Raw genomic sequence first — 16,480 nt, forward strand, 5'->3', positions numbered from 1 at the left:
CCAGGGTGTGAGGAGGCAGCAGAGACGTCCCCTCTATTTGCGTCGCTCCCGGGACGTGGCGTGCAGCTGCTAAGCGACTTCCGCGTCAAAGGGAACTCCAAGTCCCGGAATGTCTTGGGAGTAGGAGCGTCACTTCCGTGGTGTTGGAAGTGGCGGAGGATCGAGTCTAGGGGGCTGGTGCGGTTTGAGAGCGACTGGTTCAGGGCAGCGAGTAGGTGGTGGGGTGAGCTTCTGTGCTTCTGCCCATCCTTCCCCTTGATATCCGGGTATGGAACTGGCGTTGGACTTGGGTGACCAGGACCTGCTGGACTTCCTGCTAGAGGAAAGCGGAGATTTGGGGGCCGAGCAGCCACTTTCCGAGGTGGGTGGGGCTGTGAGTCGGAGAGGCGCGGGGTTGCTGGGACCGCGTTCATGAGGCGGTGGGTAATAATAGGTCAGGGCTTGTTAATTTGAACCCTGTGCAGACGCTGAGTGAATGGGAGGCAGAGGATTTCCTGAGTTCCCTGCTGAGTCCCGCCGCATCGTTGAACGACCTTAGCTCCTCTGATTCCTGTCTTGTTCTTCATGATCACACGTACTCTCTCTCACAGCACCATGTCTCCATAGATCTAGGTGAGTCTCAAATAAGTGAGGTTTGGTGGGAGGAGAGGACTTGTGGGCCTGGCTATTTATACTTTCCCTTTTGCAGATGGTGGGAACTATGGAAAAGAGGGAGCCCAGACGACTCCACTGCGTGTGGAGGAGCCTGCAGAGCAGGTAGTTGATTTATGGCGGGATTATTCCCACATTGCAGGGGGTGGAGGCGGATTCCTCTTTCCTTTCTGACCTCCCCTTACAACTCTGCTGCCCACCTCTCCTGGTAATCCCAGGAAATTGCTAGGCTGACACTGACAGATGAGGAGAAGAGGCTGTTGGAGAAGGAGGGGCTTACTCTGCACGGGACACTTCCTCTTACTAAGGTAAGACTCTCATTGGTGGGAGTGAAAGCTGCGGGGCGGGGGGGGGGGGGGTGTTGATCCCAAGCCCCCCACTTCTGTTAATTTTATTACAGGATGGACAGAGGTTAGAAAACTTAGACCATTTGTTGCTAGTAGGAAATTGGAACAGGTCATTAATAAGGTAGATGCAGAGGCAAATCCTGGTTTTGTGGGGTTTATACAAATTTTTGGTGTTCTCTTTAAGAAAGAAGAGTTCAGAATCATCAGTGCAACATTGGTATAGGGACCTGGAAAGGACTGTGCAAGCAAAGGGCCCTAATGCTTAGATTTCAGTAAGGGCCTCATCGAAATCCACCTATAGCTGAACGGTAGAATTAAGTTTTAGAATTCATCAAGGCTGGACTAATAGCAAAAATAATTATAAAATCCCAAGTTTTAAATTTTAAAGTTTCAAGCAATGAGAGGCAGCTTTACAAGCACCGTATTGTGGTACTGTTGTGAAATCAACAGTACAGAAAAGTTGAGAGAATTTTAATTTCTTAAAAATATAAGATGAGTTAGCAGTTGGGGATGACAAAGTGAGTGGGGTTCAAAGGCTGTATCAATGGAGGTGTTGTCTCTAGAAGGGCAATGACCGTCTTACTATCCTTTATACTATCCAGAAGAGCCCATCTTAGTGTCTAGTTTTGAACCCAGATCTTTGACAGATATTAAGAGGATGCTGTCCATCCCGAGGAGAGAAGATAAGATGAGGAGTTAAAATTTATGCCCAGATTTTTAACTATGAAGAAATGTTAAGTGCCTTAAAATAAAGACTGTTCATTCTACTCATTCTATATGGCCTCAGAGGTAGATACTATGTAAGTCCAATTGATAGAAATCATTTGTTGGCTCAGGATAAGGAAGATTTTTTAAAAAAATTATTTTAATAGATTGAGCTTGTGTGCATGAGCAGGGTGGGGTAGGGGGCACAGGGAGAGGGAGAGAGAATAAGAATCTCAAGCCAACTCCCTACTGAGTATGATCCCACGACCCTGAGATCATGACCTGAGCTGAAATCAAGAGTCAGACTCCCAGGGGCACCTGGGTGGCTCAGTGGGTTAAAGCCTCGGCCTTCAGCTCGGGTCATGATCCCAGGGTCCTGGGATTGAGTCCTGCATGGGGCTCTCTGCTCGGCAGGGAGCCTGCTTCCTCCTCTCTCTCTGCCTGACTACTTGTGATCTCTGTCTGTCAAATAAATAAATAAATAAATAAAATCTTAAAAAAAAAAAAAAAGAGGCAGACCCCCAAGCAACTGAACCATCTAGGCGCCCCAAGGGGAGTGGTGTGGGTGTTGTTGGTTTTGTTTCTGTTGTTTTAATTAATAAAATTGTTAAAAATGGTCTGGTTCATGAGGACGTTAACACGTGGCCTTCAGAGGCGTTCAGAGAGAAGCCAAGTGTCTGTTGGTCAGGGAAGCTATAGAAGGGATTCCTGCATTAAGAAGAAGATTGAATTTAGTTGCATTCCAACTCTTTGGTCCAGTGTTCTTCTGATGAGACTTCTTTTCTGTGTTCTCTTAGATGGAGGAACAAGTTCTGACACGAGTGCGGAGGAAAATTAGAAACAAAAAGTCTGCTCAAGAGAGCCGCAGGAAGAAGAAGGTGTATTTGGGAGGTTTAGAGAGCAGGTACAAGAGGGGGAGGGATGGGGGTAGGGGGTGAGGAGCAGAGGTAGTTGGAAGCACTGGGTTTTGAAGTGGGGATATAGGCCATATCCCCATATCCTATTATTTCCACAGGGTCTTGAAATATACAGCCCAGAATCTGGAGCTACAGAACAAAGTACAGCTCCTAGAGGAACAGAATTTGTAAGTAATTCCCTAACATCGGCCTTTCTCCCTCCCATTTTATGCCATCTCACTCTTTCCCCTGCTCCACACTGGGCAGCTCCTACATGCAAGGTCTGGTGCTTGGCCTTTAGGGGATCTGATTTCAAGAAGCTCACAGTAACTGGGAACAAATTCATAAGTAACTCAGTAATTTAAGTACTCAGAGAGAGGAGGGAGTAACAAAGACCCCATGGAACCCTCCTGCACTGTTGGTGGGAATGTAAGCTGGTGCAGCCACTCTGGAAAACAGTATGGAGGTCCCTCAAAAAGTTGAAAATAGAGCTACCCTATAACCCAGCAATTGCACTACTGGGTATTTACACCAAAGATACAAATGTAGTGAACTGAAGGGGCACTTGTACCCCAGTGTTCATAGTAGCAATGTCCATAATAGCCAAACTATGGAAAGAGCCTAGTTGTCCTTCAACAGATGAATGGATAAAGAAGATGTGGTGTCTGTGTACAATGGAATATTATATAGCCATCAAAAAACCAAAATCTTGCCGTTTGCCATGATGTGGATGGAACTAGAGGGTATTATGCTAAGAGAAATAAGTCAGTCAGGGAAAGACATTATCATATGATCTCACTGATCTGTGGAATTTGAGGAGCAAGGCAGAGGTTCATAGGGGGAAAATGAAACAAGATGAAACAAGAGAGGGAGACAAACCGTAAGAGATTCTTAATCTCATGAAACAAACTGAGGGTTGCTGGAGTAGAGGGGGGTGGCTGGATAATGGACATTGGGGAGGGTATGTGCTATGGTGAGTGCTGTGAATTGTCTAAGACAGATGAATCACAGACATGTACCCCTGAAACAAATAATACATTATATGTTAATTTAAAAAAAATAACAAAAAAAGAAAACCCCACGGGGCAGATGATGTTTGATGGTAGATAGGATTCTGGGGTGGGGATCAGGATAGGGAACACTCTAGGCAGAAAGAAAAAGGGCAAAAAAAAAAAAAAAAGAAAGAAAGAAAAAGTGGCATAGCACAGTCTGGCATGAACCTGAACGTAGTGAGTTGAGTCAAAAAGAGAACATCGAATGCCTGGTGAGGACTGTGTAAATAGCTGAGTGGACAGTATAGAACCACTGAAGGTATTTGCAAAGGAGTTTAAATCAGGTCAGGACAGAAAGGTGTTTTAATGAGGAACTTTAAGCATTTTGTCCACAGAGAGGAAGAATCCATTTAAAAATAGGATAAAAAACAAAAGAGATCATTCATTACACAGATGGAGGGGCAGCCTTAACAGGATGGTTTCATTGTTTATCTTAGGGTGCCAGGCTAGGGGCTGCTCACTGTCCCCCTTCTTCTTCCAGGTCCCTTCTGGACCAGCTGAGGAGACTTCAGGCCATGGTGGTTCAGATATCAAACAAAACGAGCAGTACCAGCACCTGTGTCTTGGTGAGGATGGTGATGGAAGGAGAGATCCTTTTCTCGGGTGGCAGGGAAAGGGCTGCAACCTAGAACCCTCCATTTTTTCCTGTTCCCCAGGTTCTACTTTTCTCCTTCTGTCTTATCATCGTACCTGCTATGTACTCCTCTGACACAAGGGGGAGCCTGCTGGCTGAGCGTGGAGGTGAGAGGCTTGGGAATACCATTCAGGAAGGGCTGGGGGAAAGCCTGGCTAGTCCTTGAGGAGTCTTTGTTTCCATAGTGTTGTCCCGCCAGCTTCGTGCCCTCCCCAGTGAGGATCCCTGCCAGCTGGAGCTGCCTGCCCTGCAGTCAGAGGCACCAAAGGACAGCTCAGACCAGGAGCTCCAGGCTCCTGGCAACTCTTGCTGCCTGATCTTCCACATGCCTCAGACTCCTGGTGCTGAGTCTCCCCTGAAGCTACCACTTCCTGTCCCTTCCTCAGAGTCCCCCTGCCCAGGTCCCGTCCTTCCCCTGCATGTAAATTTTACAAGAGGTAGGGGATGGCTCCCTCCTCACAGCCCCACATCTGTTATCTTACAGGGCAGATATTCAGGCTAGATGTGAATATGGGGGGCTAAGCCAGAGCCTGAGGTTCCTAGTCTGGGTCCACATGAAAGGGGTGGGAGGGGGCTAGCCTGAGCTCCTGTGTCCTGTGTCAGGAAGACTGAGAGTCCGAACACACCACACTTAACTGGCTTTCTGGGTCTTTTATTTGTACCCATGTAAATCTACCACCCCATGAATGGGCCCCGGGGGAATCAGCCGACCTCCTTGAACTTTTCATGCAGTGAGGGGATTGGGTGAGAGAAATAAATAAGTGATTCTGATGCTTGGGTCACTGTCAGCCCCTCTTTACTGGCCTGACTAGGTGGGGAGAAGGGAAGGGGCGTGATTGTCTTGGTGGCTCAGGATTGCAGGAGACTTGGAGGGTAGGGGGAGTGATGAAGAGGAAAGGCCAGGCTGGAGGCTGGGCTGTTAGAGCCTCCCTCCCACAGTCAGAGGGCTTCCTTTGGTTTTGCCATGGCTTCCTTTGGTCCGAGGTTAGGCCCTGTGCTTAGTCCTGTGCCCAGTCCTGTGCCCTGCTGGGCTCCTGACTTGGAGGCTTTTTTATGCTGCTGCTGCTGCAGGGCCAGCTGCATGGCCCAGATGCTCAGTGGCCGCATGTAGGCCAGAGAGCGGAACACCCGCTGCTGGCAGTATGCTTCAGGGGTCTGGAAAGCCAGGCCCAGACGCTCCCACACAGTTCGGTAGCAGCCTTCAGCTGTCTGGAAGCCTTCCCAAGTCAGGCCCTGTAGGAGAGAGATGTCAGTCACATTACTTGGCAATCCCTGAATAGCTACTTCAGCTGCACAGATAGAGACAACAAGGCCTCTGCCCTTAGGGAGTTCCCAGCTAGTGGCAGAAATAAACCTGACCCACAGACAGAAGCCTGAAGGCAGAAAATGGAAGGCATGCCAGGGGAAAGGAGAAGCTTTCCAGGTGGGTAGGGCTCTAGAGAAGTATATGATGGCTGAGGAAGTTTGCCAGCCCAAGGGAGAGATGGTGGAGAGATGGAAAGGCGGTGCATTACCTCCTGGATCATGGTGGCTGCCAGCCCATAGACCACACCCACCCAGACTTCATCAGACTGGACACTGGATCTGTCAGGGACACCATGGGGCTGCATCCCATTCACAGCCCCCATGGCTCCTCCTGCAAAGGCCTGGACATTGAACTCGAAGATAGTCTGGAGAGCACAGACCACGTGTCGGGTAGGAAATACCTGAGGGGCAAAGGCAGAATTACGGTTTCTTAGATTTGCTTCCCACCTCCAGGAAAAACTCACCTTTCTGGCTCCTCCGCTAGTCTTTCTCACCTCAGTGTCTCCTTCTCCTAGACCACTGGCCCTCAGGAACCACTGGCCAGCACACTGGTCAGACATGATGCTGCAAGACTGAGGCTGAGGGCTGCAGTCATAGTTGTAATAGCGGCCTGGGGTAGAGGAAGACAAAATAATGTTCCTTGTGTCCCCAGAGCTGCCTTAGGACTCCTTAGGGTCCTCCAACTCACCATTCCACAGCAGTCTCTCATAGGCTTCTTGGCCCCGTCTAAGGATGGAAGAAAACTTATCCTGGATGTCCTTTGCCCCACACAGAACAGCCATCTGGACCATCACAGCCACAGCTGCCAGCCAGAGTCCTCCACAGTAAGCACTGATCAGGGACACAGGTTTGGGGGTCAGATTGGCAGTTCCAGCCACACCCATGCAACATAACAAGCAATGAGTCATTCTTCCTTGAGCCTACAATTCCCTGGTGCCCAGTTCCCCACCTCAGGCACCCTGGAAATCCCTACTCCCCAACCTGGGGCCTGTGGTGATCCATCCATCATAGGTCTGGTCTGCATAGCCTCCATTCTCAATGAGTCCATCTTGGTCCTTGTCAAACTTCATTTCAGATTCCATCACAGCCTAGAGAGGGACCAAGACACTGAAGACCTAGATGAATGCTAAAGAGAGACAACACTGGCCAGCTGGACTTTCCCCCAGACACCAGTCATGCCCTTGGCACGCTGGCCATGGCACATGCATGTCTTACCAGACACACAGGCCACATGTCTCTCAGGAAGCCCTGGTCGCCCGTCAGGTGGTAGTCTCGATAAACCTGCAGCACGAACTTCAGGTTTAGGTCCTTCCAGTCAGCGGTATCGTGGACCACATATGCATTGACTCGGAGCCATGGCTCGTCATCTGTGGGAGGGGAGGAAACCTGACTGATTGGCATTGAGGGGGTAGAGTAGAAAGTATAAAGGTTGAGAGAGGGACGCAAACTGTGGGATGTAAGAACTTTTACCTGGGTCCCCAATATCATGGGGGATGACGTTCCTCTTTTTCACAGGTGCCATTACCCCACTCATCAAGTACTGTCGCCGTGTCAGGTCCTCCCTGAGTGTAGCCAGAGCTGGGGGAGCAGACACACAAGGTGGGGGCAGGGAATGGGCAGACTTGAAGTGGGGCTCAGAACTGTGTTTATGACCCTAGAGGGGAACCAGTAAGCAGGATGCAGATACGTTGGGTAAAGAGGAGGGTGGAGACAATCTGGGGGACCACAAAGATTCAGGGGTGTGGCGGGCTAAGAGGGCAGAAGGGGCACAAAAGGGACCCTCACCCATGTCATACTGCAGGCTGAGCTCAAGTTTGGGCCAGAGCATGACGAGGGCAAAGGAGGCGTAAAAGTGGACGTCATATGTGTTGTACATGCGATATTCCTGGCCTGGAGAAAGGAGGGAGATACACGTGCCAGAATTCCTGCTTCCCCTTCAGTTCCCCTCCCTAGCTTGTCCTGGAGTTAGGGTTGGGGCACCAGCCTAGCCCACAGCTGCCACTTACTCCCTCATCCCAACCAGTCCCTCGGGGTTGGCAAAACCCACCATCCTGGCTTGTGGTAGGGCACTAACTGGCCCATGGTTATGGCCTGCCATACTGCGGCCTACCAGCAGCTCGTACCTTCAAGGTAGCCAAATCGACCATATTCCCGGAGGATGGGGCGGAGCTGACACATGCTCCCCACCAGCTCATCTGGTAGGGAGTCCTCGGGAACTTCCAGCCATACTGTGCCTCCATCAGCCAGGAAGTACAGTTCATTGAACAGCGCAGATTTGTACCAGGCAGGCAAGGATCTGAGGAGTCAGGAGGGAATGGTCTAATTTATTAGAGTTTGGACCTCTCAGGAAGGGAAGGATTCTGGAGTTCTGCAGAGCAGGGGGCACCAAGTGAATTCCAGCCCAACTCTGCTGACTGTGGTGAGTGGAGACTGAACCAAGGAATCCCAACTGGAGTGAGTGCCCGGGAGAAAGGCAAGAGATCAGCCCCACTGGCACCTGTCATCCAATACTGGGCTCTGCCAAGCTGAGATCTTCTCTTCCCAGTCTACATATCGGCACAGGGCATAGTGGCTAAGGGCAGGTGCTGCATTACCATCGTGGCCAAAGAACCTTGTGTACCGCCTGGGATGGAAAGAAAGGGGAAAAATGAGAACTGGGGTTCTAGGTCAGAGCTCTGGCACCTTGGATCCCTGTACTCTCTCGGTCCCTTCACCTGTAGTAGACCTGGCCCTTAGCTCCAAACATGATTCTGGGCATATCCCAAGCCAGTGAGAACTCCAGGCGGCACTGGCCTCGAGGTGGCAGCTTGCCTGTAACACACACAGCCCCAGCGATGCCTACTCCTTTCTGCGAGGGGGTGCTTTGGCCTGAGAGAAGCACAAGAAAAATCGGCATAGGCACCCCCTTCAGTCCCAGGGATCCCTGATATAGGAAAATAAGGCCTATTTGTTACCAGGTCTCTCACCCCTCCTCCCAAGACAGGGATAACCTCTCTTCCCACACCTCCCTATTAGATCCCCCCATCACCAGCGGGGGAGTCCAGCTGTCCATCTTGAAGTAGATCTTGCCACACCTGCTGCCCAGTGCTGTCAGGGTCAAAGGCTGTGATGTGGGTTACCGTGGTATCCGCCTGTTAGGGGGCCAAACACTCAGGAGAAGCTCCACAAGTACGCTGGCTTCAGGCTACCTTTCCAGTTCCCACTGTAATTCCCACCTCCAAGTTCTACAGGCTTAAGGGCGGTAGTGAGGACAGGACTCAGGGATGGGGTGCACTCGGGCCAGGTTGAGGGGAAGGGCGTGGGGGCTAAGGTCTAGAGTAGGCTGGAACGTACCGTGAGCCGCGCAGCCACGGCCATCGTGTAGGGATTTGGAGGGGTTGGATGATGCAGCAACAGCCCCTGCACAGTCTCCCCATCACGCTCCAGACAGAAGGGCTCATTCCACAATCCCCCGGGGGCATCATCTCCAACCCCCAGTCCATTCCGCATGGAGAACATGATGGACACATCTAGGGCTTCGTCCCCTTCATTTTCCACATCCCACACAAAGACTCCTACAGGCAGGCTGCTGTCCTGGGAGCAAAAGATCGTACTCAGACGGTCCCAGTGTAGCTCCTCCTGGTCCCACTCCTCCACACCCAGGACCTGGCTCAAATACTACCCCTGCCCCCAGGGGACTCTCTTTAGTTTCCACTTGCATCTCCCCATATTCCCAGGCAGGCTGTCTTACCACTGAGTGGAGGTCCTGGAAAACCAGCATGATGTCATGTTCCAGTCCCCTCTCTTTCACAGATTGTGGAATTTACAGCAGAGACAGATCTCAGGGAAGGGAGGGCAATGGAGGAAACACAGTGGGAGCCTCACCTGGTAGTCATGGGGCAAGATGGGTGTGATCTGGCGACAGGTGAGGGTGACATTCTGGCCAGGAAGCTGATAGACAGTCCAGGCTCGGGGATAGAGGGCGTGGTAGAACGCAAAGTACCCACACAGGCCCCAGTTCCAGCTGCGCAGGACACTTGGGCGCTCCACGGACAGGACTTGCTGGTACACAGTCTTCCCCTCCCGACGCAAGCAAACTGTGAACTAAACCAAGAAGGCAGATAGGCTGGAATGGGGGTAACCACAGGTACCTCAAACTCATCTCCCCTCCCCTTTCTGAGCCTACGGGAGTTGTCATTGTGCCACAGCCTCGCTCATCCACTCGGCCCCTCTCCCACACTGTGAGTCACCACCAGGTCCTACCTCTTCTCTCTGTGGCTTTCTCTCCCTTCCTACTATGGTGGTCTTCGTGCCCTCACCATATCTGTATTTATGCTCTGCCTCCTCCCATCTGGTATCAGCATGATCTTTCTTACAGACGAATCAAGATATGCTAGTCTGTATTTATGTTTCAGTGACTCCCCATGGCCCTCAGGCTAAAGTCTAAACTTTTCTACCTGGCTTTCAAGGTCCTTGATCTGGCCTGTCCCTGCCCATTATATTCATGACCTATTCAAACACTTATATTCTGATCATGTCAAATACTCACTGTTCCTTGAACACATTACATTTCCTCCTCGTGCCTTTGCTCCTGCTCATTCTCCATCTGGTGAAACCTTTCATCCTTCAAAGCCTAGGCCAAATGCCATCTCCATCCTCAAGCAGTGAGTCATTGCCCTGTATGTCCCCCTACCTCTCTAGTCTAGCATGTTATAATGTTTTTGTTTACATTCTGACTCCCTGACTGCTCTGTGGGTTCATTGAGGGCAGGGCCCTCTCCAATTCACTGAGGCCCCCCTCTCTACTACGCCTCCACCACCAGAGACAGGCACAGCTGGCATGTGTAGAGAGAAAATGGGTAAAGTCTAGAGCAGTGTTCCTTTTTTCTCAGCGTACTATCTATCCCTCTCATTTTGGTTCTTACATGTTCTCACGGTCTCCATTTTCTCAAAGTCCCATTCTAATAAAAATATAAGCTTCTGGAGCATAGGGTCTATGAGGGGTTAGTATCTCTTCCCTTGCTTGAAAATATGCATTACATTTTTAATGTATGTATACAATAATTTTTTATGTTGTTGGAATGGTAGAGAATGGTTAAGACCATGGCCTTTTAATCACAGTGAAAGCTGGTTCTGAATCCCAACGTGCTTCCTTTTGCCAACCACATGATCTTGGGCGTATTACTAAAATCTCTTTGGATCTCAGTTTCCTCCTCTATAAAATGGGCATAATAATGGTACTTACTTTGTAGGACTGTCTTTAAATATTAAATATCGTACAAAATGCATAGCACAATCTCTAGCACATGTTAAGTATGCAATAATTACTTTAACTCTAGAGTCATGATTCTGGAAGGCACTTCCCCTCAGGATACCTAATGGATGAGCCAGAGAGGAAGCCTGGGGCACTAGGCAGGGCTGGTAAACCTGAACTAGGAAGGCCATTGTCATTAATTGGAATCAAGGTCGGCTAGTCATTTTTTTCTTTGAAGATGAGCTGAAAGCTGGAGGCATCCCTCAGACAGGAAATGGGAACGTGGTGGACAGCTCCACCTCTGAGGGTGCTGGAGAGATGATGATGAAAGGCAGACCACATGACTCTGGCAACTGAAGGCCCAGATGTGATGAACGAATAGAGCGAAAAGAAGTGAAGATTCTGAGAAGGGGAAAAGGCTAGAGAGTTATGCCTGGGAGAGGAGGGGCTTCCCAGGCTCTCAGGTCTCAGGTCTCTCTCTGGAGGGAGAGCAGAGGAGCTGAGCTGAGCTGAGCTCGGGCTGAAGGCTGGCAAATCAGGGTGAATAGGGGGTATTCTGTATATCTTTATTCCCCACGCATTTATAGACTTTTGGGTTTGTTTTCCCTTCTGGTCCTACTAAATACTCTTTCAACCAGGTTAAGTGATCTGGGAATTCCTTGCACCCTCTGTGGCTGGGTACTGGATTAGCTAGTGAAGCTGGGACAGTGTAGGACATAAGAGACATTTACTAGAGAAATGGAGGGCACAGGGAGTGCTGGGGCTGTTTATGCTTTTAACAAATGTGTGCTCTTGGAGTATCTTATTCCTAGCACAAGGCTGGGCACACGGAAAGCATCCTGAAAATACTTATTAGAGTGAACCATGAGCACATGTGCACATCTAACGTCTACATCCTACACAGGCTAAGAGGTTCTTCCTGACCTGGGGTATTGTTCTGGACCTCTCCTCCATCTCCTGGTTCTTACTTGGTCAGCAATGACTGTCCGGTGCTGGTACATTCCAGGATTAAGCTGCCAACGACAGAATTGACCTCTCCAGCCTCGGGTGATAGTGCCTCCCCCGATGCCACCCAAAGGACAACCTAGAGGTAGAATCAGGATGGTTAGTGGGGCATGGCAGAGGAAAAGAAGCCCATTTCTTTCTAGATGATAAAGATGAGTTTTTCTGAAAACTACGGGAATATCATATCAATGCATTGTACACTTTAAACTTACAGGATGTTTTGTGTCAATTATAGCTCAGCAAAGCTAGGGAAAGAAAACCCCAGCGATGGGGTGGTGCAACGTGCTTAAGCGGGAAGCCTCTTTGCCTAGCTCTGCAGTAGCCCCGGAGGCTGGGCCCTCTCTGTGCAGAGTAGAGCTGGGGTGAGGCTCACCATAGATCTGTCTCAGGGGTACACAATTGATGAGGTCAATGAAAGGTGTCTTCTTCTCCACCTGGGTCTTCCGGTACCACCACTGCAGGTACCTGAGGAGCAAGAGGCAGTGTGAGTGGAAGGGGCAGGAGGCGGTACCTCCTGGGCTGCAGTCACCTGCCTCTCTCTAGACACCCAGGTGTAACTTCCCATTAAATGGGTCTGCAGAGGGGCCCCAGGGTGGCTCAGTCGTTAAGTGTCTACCTTAGACTCAGGTCATGATCCCAAGGTCCTGGAATCAAGTCCCACATCGGGCTCCCTGCTCAGTGGAGAGCCTGCCTCTCCCTCTCCCTCTGCCTGCCACTCACCCTGCCTGTGCTCACTCTTCCTCTTTCCGTCAAATAAATAAATGAAATCTTTAAAAATAAATAAAAATATTTAGAATTTATTTATTTATTTATTAAATGGGTCTGCAGAAGACCCATTCCCTTCACTTCCAAATCTCTCCTCCTCTCTATCTCTCCACAGTTCAAAGTCCTCTCCTCTTCCCCGTCACCCCAGTTTATAGCAAGGAACTGTCTTTGTTTCTCCCCTTTGTTTCTCAGGAGCTTTCTGACCTTGCCTCACCTCTAATTCCACTACCACTGCTTGAGTTTAGCCCAGGAGCTTTTGTTTTGAGGTGCTGAAAGGGCCAGTTTTGGTTTCCCAACTATAACCCCCCCCCAGTAGGCACAGCCCGCTCAGATAACTTTCTTCTTTTTTAAAATGACTATTTGTCTTCCTGGTTGTGAAAGGCGAAAATCTGGGAGCACCTGGGTGGCTCAGTGAGTTAAAGCCTCTGCCTTTGGCTCGGGTCATGATCCCAGGGGCTTGGGATCGAGCCCCGCATCGGGCTCTCAGCTCAGCAGGGAGCCTGCTTCCCCCCCCCTCTTCTCTCTCTGCCTGCCTCTCTGCCTCCTTGTGATCTCTGTAAAATAAATAAATAAAATCTTTTTTAAAAAAAAGGCGAAAATCTGTAGAATATACCAGATGAAAGGTCAAAAAATCCCACCCGTAGACAACCAGGATTTACATTTTGGGGCATATCCTTTTAAGTCTTTTTAAAAAGTTCAGTGTTTAAACTGTAAGGTTTCTGAGTCTGCGCTTTCATAACATCCTAGTAAAGCCTAAAAAAATCCCCACACTTTCCTGGTCTTGTCATAACTCCAATAGACAAATGATTCTGTTTGGGATTCAAGGCTCTGACATCTGTTTCAGCCTAACTTCTAATCTCAAGCCCTATAAATCCCCATTCAGACTGGGTCCTCACTAAGCAACCCTTGCCCCACCAGACTCTCCCAATTGCACTGTCCTCCCTACCCACCTATATTACATCCATCGTTCAAGCATATCACCTGTAACCATGTAATTGGGGTAAGTAACTCCTCAGAGCCTCAGTTTCCGCATCTACAAGATGGGGTACCTCCTATCCTACCTACTTCATGGAATGGTTGAAAGAGCAAATGGTGTAACAAGTGGGAAAGCCATCAAGTGGAGTATGCGTGTCAGGTATGATCGTGACCTGTACATACACTATCTGAACTCCCATCAGACACTGTCTTGTTATTTCTAAGCGTTCCTCATGTAAGTCTGACATACATTTACATTCCATGGGGAAAGGGATATTGACAAAGACTAGTTGATTACCCGCAGCTTCAACCACAGGCAGGGCACATGGTCTGGAGCTGGTTAAGTATTTGCTGAATTTACCAATAATTATATAAGCACTGGGGCACTAGACAGATGAACACAAAGAGGAGCAAGGGGAGATGAAATGTGATTACAGAATAGGGAGGATACATTCTGGGAGTAGGGGAAGGTATAAAGTCCTGCCGTTTTAGAGTAAACTGGACTTTGAAACTATAGGCCAGACAGAAGTGGGGAAGAGAGGGGAGGGTGCAGCAGGCATTAGGGCAGCAAGGGAGAAATGCAAGACAGGGAGATATGCTGAACAAAGGAGAATCTTCATAGAACAAGCACTCAATAAATACTTATGAACCAATGGACTCTAGCTAGAAGGGAGAGCAGTCAAAATGGAGTTCTTCCCACAATGAGGCCAAGAGAATGCTGGCTTGCTGCAACGCCTGATTAGAGTACCCCCAGTCTGACTTCCTCTTAGGGTTCACATCTCATTCCCTTAACTTGGCAGCTGGCCGTTCCTGACCTATGTGGCCTTCTCCATATGTCAGCCCCAATTTAAGAATTATCATTCAGAATTGTTCCTTGTCTCACTCCTGCTTTCTCCTCAATGCAGGACCACGTTCTGTTCTAAAAGACCTGTGTCGGTGACGTCCACCCTATCCTGGCATGTGGAGCCAAGGTCCAGGGGGCTTAGCACAGTTTCAGGCCTCTGACTCAGCTCACAGTGAGGGACTGAGGGGCTAGGATGCCTACCTGTTCCTGATCTCAGTGTCCCTACCACATGCACCCCAGTGTGCTTCTCTCAGCACGCTACCCCTCCATCTTACTTTAACCCAGAAGCTTTGGGGGTCAAAGTTAGGCTGAGTCAGTTTCTGAAGTAGCCTGGAGGGATGATTGTTCTCTGGTACAAGCCACCCACAGGATCTAGCAAAGGAGCCAGATACCCAGGCAGTGCCAGGTCCTTCCCACTGCTTAGAGCTGGGGTTAGGTAAATGGGCTACCCAACCCAGCCCTACAGCACTGACAGAGAGGGAAGGATCCCCTAGTTTAGAGGCTGTTAGGGCTGAGTTTTCCAACCTTTATACTTCCATTGCCACCTGTGTTTACAGTGTGGGTTGACTCAGGATGACCTCAGGGTGATGCTTTCTGTCCTCATATCCACCTGTTCCTGTTAATAGGTCGTGGCTCCTCATCACTAGCTTTTGAACTCAGAGGGGATCTGTAGGGATCTAAAGGAGTTCTACAGCTCAGGGTAAGCACTTGGGGTGTCTGTAACCCTTGGCAGAAAGGACATCAATGCAGGCTCTGGAACACTGTATTACCGGGGACACTTACAGCACTGCCTCTCTGGCCAGAGGTCTTTGCTTTTTCTATCAGGGACTGGCTATCCGAGAATAGAGTGAACAGCACCTCTCACACCCTCTCCTTGGGGTGAGAGCAGGCAGGCTGTAACCCACTCCCCGGAGCCAAAGCTTGAGGAAAGAAACGTAATGTGTGCCTAAATGAGGCAGAGAGTACCCCAGCAGCTCAGGGTGATCAGGGTAATCAGGGTCAAGAACTTCCCCCTCTTGAATAAAACAACATTGTGTCAGCACCGCAGCAGCCAGACTATCCTTTCTCACCTTGCCACAAAGTATAGCAAATACCAAAGGGCGGTCTTTGGATAAGAGGGAGTGTGTGAGAGGGAGCCTAAATGGGAAAGGCTGACTACAGGTCCAGATATTCCTGTTCTTTCCTACTAGGAGGTTAAGTTACTGGGAGGATGGGAGTTGCAGAAATGTGACCCAGTCTCACCCCCTAAAACCACAGGCTTAGAATATGTTGGGGGTTGGGGGCCACTTGACTAGGACAAAGCACTCACCTGCTTTCTCACCCTTTCTCACCTCTGCTGGAAGGCTTGTGCTGGAACAAAGTGAAACCTAACGTACTGTAGGCAATGAGATCTACTCACCGCAAGCCCATGCCCAGATGCTTTATCAAGTTGCTTAGGGACACGTTGTTGGCATTAAAGGGTTTCCTCTTCTCTGCAAACTCATGAGCCAGGCAGATGCGCCAGCCAAAGGGAGGCACCTGGTAGCCCTTAGCTTTACCTTCATAGGATGCCATCAGTTGCCCAGAGTCCTCCGGACTGCTGCCGCCCGGCTCACTTTGGGGTCGATTGTCTTCAGGGCTCTGGAGGTCTGTAACCTGCCCACCCTCAGTGCCTCCAGCATTTTCAGGGCAATAAACCTGTGGATCCCCTTTGGCACACCTCGTCTGCTCCGAGGCTGGGACTCCAGTTCCCATGTTCCCTGGATCCTGGGTCCGCACGACCTCGATGGTCCCTGGTCCCAAGTCTTTTGGTACAAAATACCTCGCAAGCCAAGTCCAGATGTGGGCAGTTGTGGTAGTTAGGTGTCGTCTCGGAGAGCCGGGCGCTGGGGAAAGCCGAGGTGAACTGGTGTCTCTGTGGAGCCTGGGAGCTGTTGTTGCAGCGGCTTTGGCGGCGACAGCAATGAAGCCGCCTCGGGCTCCCCCTCGGTCGTCTTTCTGGGTCCTGGGAGGGAAGGGTCGGGCCTCGTCGTCATTGGGCCGCGGTGATTAGCTTGCCCGACCAAAGAGCTACCGAGTCCGCGGAAAGG

The 16,480-nt window shown here is 50.0% G+C and overlaps 2 protein-coding genes across 4 annotated transcripts; one reads left to right on the plus strand and one right to left on the minus strand.

Annotated features, from left to right (window-relative positions):
- Positions 1-126: 126 nt before the first annotated feature.
- On the plus strand, positions 127-5,056 carry CREB3 (cAMP responsive element binding protein 3). Its single transcript, XM_032860550.1, has 9 exons — positions 127-361; positions 465-612; positions 689-756; positions 870-959; positions 2,501-2,607; positions 2,719-2,787; positions 4,133-4,217; positions 4,308-4,392; positions 4,471-5,056. The coding sequence occupies exons 1-9, from the start codon at positions 269-271 to the stop codon at positions 4,785-4,787; spliced, it is 1,062 nt and encodes a 353-aa protein (XP_032716441.1). The 5' UTR covers positions 127-268; the 3' UTR covers positions 4,788-5,056.
- Positions 4,917-16,314, minus strand: GBA2 (glucosylceramidase beta 2). Of its 3 annotated transcripts, none has more exons than XM_032860539.1 (17): positions 15,811-16,314; positions 12,201-12,292; positions 11,791-11,906; positions 9,455-9,673; positions 8,924-9,163; positions 8,619-8,721; positions 8,305-8,458; positions 8,088-8,213; positions 7,714-7,886; positions 7,376-7,480; positions 7,061-7,168; positions 6,806-6,957; positions 6,572-6,678; positions 6,279-6,421; positions 6,085-6,200; positions 5,800-5,991; positions 4,917-5,518 (listed from the first exon to the last, which is right to left on the minus strand). In XM_032860539.1, exons 1-17 carry the CDS (start codon positions 16,143-16,145, stop codon positions 5,225-5,227), a joined length of 2,775 nt encoding a protein of 924 aa, XP_032716430.1. In that variant the 5' UTR covers positions 16,146-16,314; the 3' UTR covers positions 4,917-5,224. The 3 variants fall into 3 exon arrangements, with proteins under 3 accessions (XP_032716430.1, XP_032716432.1, XP_032716431.1); XM_032860541.1 differs by lacking the exon at positions 15,811-16,314 and adding an exon at positions 15,195-15,376; XM_032860540.1 differs by lacking the exon at positions 7,376-7,480.
- Positions 16,315-16,480: the final 166 nt, after the last annotated feature.

The sequence above is a fragment of the Lontra canadensis genome, unplaced genomic scaffold (genome assembly GCF_010015895.1).
Source record: "Lontra canadensis isolate GAN:19392208 unplaced genomic scaffold, GSC_riverotter_1.0 scaffold19, whole genome shotgun sequence".
In the NCBI taxonomy this organism is placed as follows: Eukaryota; Metazoa; Chordata; class Mammalia; order Carnivora; family Mustelidae; genus Lontra; species Lontra canadensis.

Excerpts from the sequence above, each read along its gene's own strand:
- CREB3 (XM_032860550.1), top strand. The coding sequence starts at position 269 with ATGGAACTGGCGTTGGACTTGGGTGACCAGGACCTGCTGGACTTCCTG. Across the intron at positions 2,788-4,132 it reads CTCCTAGAGGAACAGAATTT|GTCCCTTCTGGACCAGCTGA; the intron begins GTAAGTAATTCC and ends TTCTTCTTCCAG. Across the intron at positions 4,218-4,307 it reads GTACCAGCACCTGTGTCTTG|GTTCTACTTTTCTCCTTCTG; the intron begins GTGAGGATGGTG and ends CCTGTTCCCCAG.
- GBA2 (XM_032860539.1), bottom strand. The coding sequence starts at position 16,145 with ATGGGAACTGGAGTCCCAGCCTCGGAGCAGACGAGGTGTGCCAAAGGG. Across the intron at positions 8,459-8,618 it reads ACAGCTGGACTCCCCCGCTG|GCCAAAGCACCCCCTCGCAG; the intron begins GTGATGGGGGGA and ends TGCTTCTCTCAG. Across the intron at positions 5,519-5,799 it reads CAGCCACCATGATCCAGGAG|GGCCTGACTTGGGAAGGCTT; the intron begins GTAATGCACCGC and ends TCTCTCCTACAG.